Source organism: Peromyscus californicus, unplaced genomic scaffold (assembly GCF_007827085.1).
Source record: "Peromyscus californicus insignis strain IS unplaced genomic scaffold, ASM782708v3 Scaffold_11__1_contigs__length_118956290, whole genome shotgun sequence".
NCBI classification, from domain to species: Eukaryota; Metazoa; Chordata; class Mammalia; order Rodentia; family Cricetidae; genus Peromyscus; species Peromyscus californicus.
In genome coordinates, this window is record NW_026294402.1 from 15,285,591 (window position 1) to 15,292,407 (window position 6,817).

At 35.3% G+C, this 6,817-nt stretch overlaps 1 protein-coding gene across 1 annotated transcript; it reads left to right on the top strand.

Annotated features, from left to right (window-relative positions):
• Positions 1-2,232: 2,232 nt before the first annotated feature.
• Positions 2,233-3,165, top strand: LOC128103063 (olfactory receptor 7G2-like). Its single transcript, XM_052727145.1, has one exon. It carries the CDS (start codon positions 2,335-2,337, stop codon positions 3,163-3,165), a length of 831 nt encoding a protein of 276 aa, XP_052583105.1. The 5' UTR covers positions 2,233-2,334.
• The last annotated feature ends 3,652 nt before the right edge of the window (positions 3,166-6,817 follow it).

Sequence of the window (6,817 nt, forward strand, 5' to 3'; positions counted from 1 at the left end):
TGCATCTTACAAAATTCTACTCACATTTTGTCCTGTTCTTGTTATTCTCCCAAGTTGGAGCATGGCATATGTTTTGTCCCTTATTTTGGAAATGTATTTCCTCACATATGGATTCTTTGTCCATATGTACTCATAAAATAAAGAATATACATAAAAGATGGAAAACAGGAAAGAACTTAATTGGAGAATTTATAAAGTAAAAATTTGTAGCTGGAAACTATATTGTTTTAATAATTAATAAAATAGAACTGAAGATATCCGTTTTAATTAAAATGTACAGTAAGTAAAACAGATAATCCAGGTATGGTGGTGCACTTGGGACACAAAGGCAGGCCAATCTCTGAGAGTTCAAGCCCAGCCTGGTCTACACAGCAAGTTCAAGGACAGCCAAGACTGTTACATGGAGACACCTTGTCTTGAAACATACCCGCCTCCAAAAAAAGAAAAGAAAAAGAAATCTAATAATTGTCATGCCTAGTACTCAATAATAAGCATTAAATACTTCTGTAGGTTTGATAAATACTTAATACATTTTTGGAAAATAATGGAATTTTAATTTGTTTTGGCTTTCAGTGTTGGCATTCACTCATAAATCTAATGCATTTTATTGTTCATTTATTTTACTTGTAGCATAAAACACTGATGTTTACACCTACTTCCTCATGACCAGTTTTCCCATGCTAGAAAATGAACCCATGATGTTCACTGCCAATAATACTCATAGCTATTGAAATCTCATGTATCTTTATATCTTTCATCCTGTGATGGAAAGATACAACATGGTATTATGATGTCAGGAAAAAACCCAATAGAAAAATGTGAGAGAGAACTCTTTGTGTTTAACAGTGTTCTGGCTGTTTTACTCAAGCTGGTTTATATGTGCTTATTTTTTCTCAATTTAATTCCAGCAACCTATAAGAATGGCAATAAGAATTTTCTTTTTTTTTTTTTTTTTTTTTTGGTTTTTCGAGACAGGGTTTCTCTGTGTAGCTTTGCGCCTTTCCTGGAACTCGCTTTGGAGACCAGGCTGGCCTTGAACTCACAGAGATCCGCCTGGTTCTGCCTCCCGAGTGCTGGGATTAAAGGCGTGCACCACCACCGCCCGGCGTCAGTAAGAATTTTCAAAGCAAGCATGTATAGAAGTTTTGAGTCAGACTGAGTGAATAAATTCCAAATAATAAATGATTTTTTCCGAGTGATCACTTTATTCTCTAAATAATGAAGGGATCCAAGTTAGAATGTCTATTGCTTCTCTTTTATTACGTGTTCATCTGCTCAGTGTTCCAACAAATTCTTGATATTCTCATGTGCATTTTTTCCTTCTGATGTTCAAATTTTCTTCCCATTTGAATTTTTCTATTGGACAATAGGCAAATCTACTGTTGTCAGGAAAAAATGCCTTACTAAGGATATCCTGATTTAATGATTTCTAATTATGTTTCTGTTTTTTGCTTTGTTTTGTTTGTTTGGTTGGTTGGTGTGGTTTTTTGAAACAGGATTTCTCTGGGTAGCCCTGGCCATCTTGGAACTCTGTAGATCATGCTGCCCTCAAACTCAGAGATCAACCTGCCTCTGCCTCCCAAATACTTGTACTAAAGGCATGCACCATTATGCATGTTTCTGTTTTTACAATGATTAAGTTTATTCTTCCACAATGTCATGTATTTACATAATGTATTAGGTTACTCTAACCTCCATACTTTATTATATATCTCCTGTCCCTGCATTTGCCAACCTCCCACAATACTCTTTCCCACATTAAGGCACACTGTAATTCCTAAATATACACTATTTCTGTGACAATTCATTCTCACAATTTTGCAAAATTAATGGGAGAGTTGATACTAAAACAACGAGTTGCTGAAAATTTGTGTTATCCAAAGTGGGGGGGACAGAGTGGAAAAGATAGAGATGAATAAGTAGAGTAATACATTTCTTCCTCAGGCAAAGTAGAAAGTGTAGTGATCTATAAACAGACACAGAGGTTTCATTATTACCTTCAGTTTGCAATATACTAATGAGGTTTTCTGTATCAATAACTGTATGAGTAACATAAGAGAAAGCTTATTGATGTGTGGATTCTTGCCCCCATCCCTGAAAACTACTGCTTGTAATTCTTCCCTGGACCTTTATAAGTGCATGTAACATAATATTAGGTGATGAGAACACTGATGACACTCTAGATCCATAGATTTAATTTCAATATAACCATATTTATTCATATTCATCAGTAGCACAGAACACAAAAATCAAACATCTACTTCAGTATTCTTTCTTCTGGGATTGACAGATGATCCAGAACTACAGCTCATCCTCTTTGGACTCTTCCTATCCATGTACCTGGTCACAGTGCTTGGAAACCTGCTCATTATCCTGGCTGTCAGCTTTGACTCCCACCTCCATACCCCCATGTACTTCTTCCTCTCTAACTTATCCTTCACTGATATCTGCTTCATAACAAGCACAATTCCCAAGATGCTAAAGAACATCCAGAGTCAGAACAAAGCTATCAGTTACACGGATTGTCTTACACAGTTGTACTTCGTTGTTTTTCTTGGTGGAATGGAAAACTTTCTTCTGGCAGCAATGGCTTATGATCGCTATGTGGCCATCTGCCATCCACTTAGATACACAGTCATTATGAATCCAAGTTTCTGCATTCTGCTGACTTTATTCTCCTTGTTCATTAGCATAACAGATGCCCTACTCCACAGTCTGCTGGTATTACAACTATCCTTCTGCACAGAGCTGGAAATTCCCCACTTCTTCTGTGAACTTGCTCACGTCATCAAGCTGTCCTGTTCTGACACCCTCATCAATTACATTGTGATATACTTGGCAGCTTGCATATTTGGTGGTCTTCCATTTGGGGGCATTATTTTATCTTATGTTCAAATTGTCTCCTCAATTTTGAAGAAACCATCAATAAGAGGTAGTTATAAAGTCCTTTCCACATGTGGGTCTCACTTGTCAGTTGTTTCCCTGTTTTACGGCACAGTGTTTGGCATTTACATCAGCTCTGCAGTTACTGACTCTCCCAGGAACACAGCAGTGGCTTCAGTGTTGTACACTGTGGTCCCTCAGATGCTAAACCCCTTTATCTACAGTCTGAGAAACAAAGATATGAAAGAAGCTTTCAGGAAAATAAGTGCTGGGATTGTGTGACAGTGTATTTAAACAAAGCTGTAGTTACCTTTGAAAACTAACTTCTATTTTAACATATGACTTGGAACCCTTTGAATTATATTCTGTTCATATTTCCACTGTTAGGTTAAAATAGCCATATGGTATAATTTCTGAGGGTTAATACTGACAAATATTATCCTTGTTAGATACTAGCCTATGAAATTGATATAATTAGATAATGTTAGTAAATTCAGTAAGATTCATTGTTTTCAAACCATTATTGACATCTCTTCAAGCATTGTAATACAATGAAATTCCAGCAATAATACATTATAACAAGCAAAGCTGTGTGTTATGTCAAGAATGTTAGAGATAGGGAATATATTGGAACAGAGACTATGGCTTCAATTGTTCCTTCCAAAAGTGGCCTCTTCCAGGGCCCGGTCCTCATCCAGACCACAGGTCATAGAGGTAAATTTAAGTATCATATGTGAACATGATATCGGAGATATTTTTGTTAGTAGGGTAACATGGTTGGGTAGAAGTCTGGAAAAGTTTTAGAGGTTTATGGAGAAGGCAGATATGATCAAAACAGACATTAAAATCTAAGAATTACTAAATATATATTAAAACCTTAATAACATTTTATTCTAATCAGCATAGTCATAACAATGTCATTTTCCTTAAGCTTAACCAACCCTTATAACATTTTACTGTATTTTTATTTAACTGACAATTTTTAAAAGATTATCATTAGTGAAGAATGTACCTTTGTAATGAACAAAATAATTTTACTTAAAATATGGCCAAATCGTGCCACAATGACATGAGGTTTACCTTTATGATAAATGAAGAACTATATATGTGAAATAAGAAGATATGAACAATAAGAACCTTCTGTGGATTACCAGGCATGTCCTTGGATGTGATCATACCTTTTTGTAAGACAGGCCTTAGTGTGGAAGTATTGAAGAAATTGAGACACAGACACAAATATCAAATGTGGATTGCTGAAGTTACTGGTTGATTTCTAATAATTTCTCATGTTGTCCTACAAATCTCATATTTTAGTATTAATATATTTATTTTAGACACAGACTTTAACTGTATAAATAGGCTTTTAACCATTAAAACTCAAACTCAGTAGAGTAAAACAATTCCATACTCTGCAGAATCATCATTGCTCAGAAAACTATTACATCTTATCAGCTATCAGTATGTACACTTTTAATGATCTGTAATTTTTATGTGTGGAGGGGGTTGAGACAGGGTTTCTTTGTGTATCTTTGGCTGTCCTTGGACTAGCTCTGTAGATCAGGCTGGCCGTGAACTAATTATCTGGATTTTAATGGTATGTGCTGAAATTAAATTTAAGTACTGTTTCTTATTAAAAAAAAACATCTGATAACATTTTGTCCCATTTGCAGCTGTGCTAGCTAGTCTTCTGTCAACTTGACAGAAGAGTTTGAAAAGAGGGACAATCAATTGAGAAAATGCCTCCATAGGATCCAGCTGTAAGGTATTTTCTTAAGTAGTGATTGTTAGAGGAGGACCCAGCTGCTCATTACGGCTGGTGCCATTCCTAGGCTGGTGGTTTGGGGTTCCAGAAGAAGCAGGCTGAGCAAGTCATGTACAGCAAGTCAGTAAGCAGGGCCCCTCTATGCTTTCTGCATCAGCTTCTGCCTCCAGGTCCTTCTCTGTCTGAGTTCTTGTCCTGACTTCCCTCAGTGATGAACAGTGCTATGCAACTGTAAGAAGAATCAATCCTTTACTCCTCAAGGTTCTTTGGTCATGATGTCTCATCACAGCAATAACCAAGACAGAAACAAAAGGTGTTTTAATAGCTTGATATGTAACTTCTGAATTAAAAAATATTTTCTATGTATTTGTAGTAGCACTATTGGATTTATCAGATTGTCTTATGACAATGTTTTCTTTCCAAAGATATTTCCTAAGAGGTAAGATTAACCAGCTTGTCCTTCCATTGGGTACTCCTACTGCTCCTTCACACATTATTATTTATTGGAATAATAAAACTGGTACAACTTATCTGTTGAAAAATCTTCATTTACATTATTATGAATTTGAGTCATTGTTACACATATTAATTAATTAAATTCCTCTCTGGTGGTATTGCAATAAAATTGAATACACTTTTTTATCGTGCGTGTGTGTATGTGTGTGTGTGTGTGTGTGTGTGTGTGTGTGTGTGTGTGTGTGTGTATTGGCAAGCAAGAAAGTGACTTTATGCACTGTAATCTCACAAGGCTTTGTATCCAGGTTTCAAATAGATTTTTAGAAGGTGTGTTGTTGTTGTTGTGTGTGTGTGTGTGTGTGTGTGTGTGTACTTTGTATTCCTTATATATTATGTACTTTGAATAGTACTTGATATGAAGTCCTACTTGCCTCAGTAAACATTTTTTGTTCTGTCTTTTGCACTTAGTACTGAAGCTTTCAAATTTTATTATTGCCTTGGTTGTGGAATAGTAATCAATTTCTTCTTCATTACTTATTATGAAGTATTAGTTGACTCATCCAATTAGAGTGATCCAAATTCATATTAAACAACTCTTTTCATTACATTCTAGTATTTTTTTGAACTGCTTATTCTGAACAATGGAATTTTTCTGCATTTTCCTGATCTAATCCACATTTATCAATAATATGGTAAGAAAAAAACAAATCCCTATAATTCTGTTTAAATTTTCAATCACACATATATTATACCATATCTTATCATCAATTGTATAAACTTGTGATCACATAAGAAATGTGATTTGATTATCTATCAGGGGACTGTCTTGTCCAAAGAGAATTCCTCATCTGGTATTCCTCATCTCTCAACATCAAATGATTGCCTGTAATTTTTCATCTAATAGTGGAGCATTGTCAGAATTCCCCCATCCATGTAGTCATGTCAGTAAGTATTTTCATTGTTCAGACCTTGTCTTGGTGGTGTGATATGTCCTAAACTCATATACAAGTGACTGTCACTAAAGAGACTCAACAGGTTGTGATACACACAAACATATTAAATAAAATCAATTATTTTTTTATTTTACTTTTATCTGTGTGTGTTGTCAATCAAAATTGACTTATACAATGTGTCACCTCCCAGTACTTCTTATATAACCAGTGGTTTTGGATCCTATGTTTGGACATGACAAATCAATGGAAGGGAAAGAGCCCAAGAGGAGACACATGAGTCAGAGATATACCTATAAGCACATTCAGGACTCCCACTAAAATACTAAACTGGAATCCAAAATATATATGAATAAGACCTGATTTATACCATTGCAGGCCCTGTGTATGCTGTCTCTGTCTCTGTGAGTTCATATCCTCTTCACTCATGCTTATTTATAGGGCCTGCTTTTCTTGATATTTTCCATCCCACTGAACTCTTACAAACTTCTTCTACCTTCTGTTTCTTAGGGGAGGGCTCCAAAAGAAGGGATTTGATGGAATTGCTTAATGTTTCTATTTTATGGAATAACTTCAAGAATATTTGGCATTAACACTTCTTTGTAAGTCTGGTCCAATGCTGCACTAAAACCATGTTCCTGGACTTTTGTAGATTGGATGAGTTTTTAATGAGTGTTTCTAATTCATTAGGGTTAAATATTTGTTTAAATTGCTTATGTGATCTTTATCTAAATTTGGTAAGTGGTATATATTGAGGAAATTATCC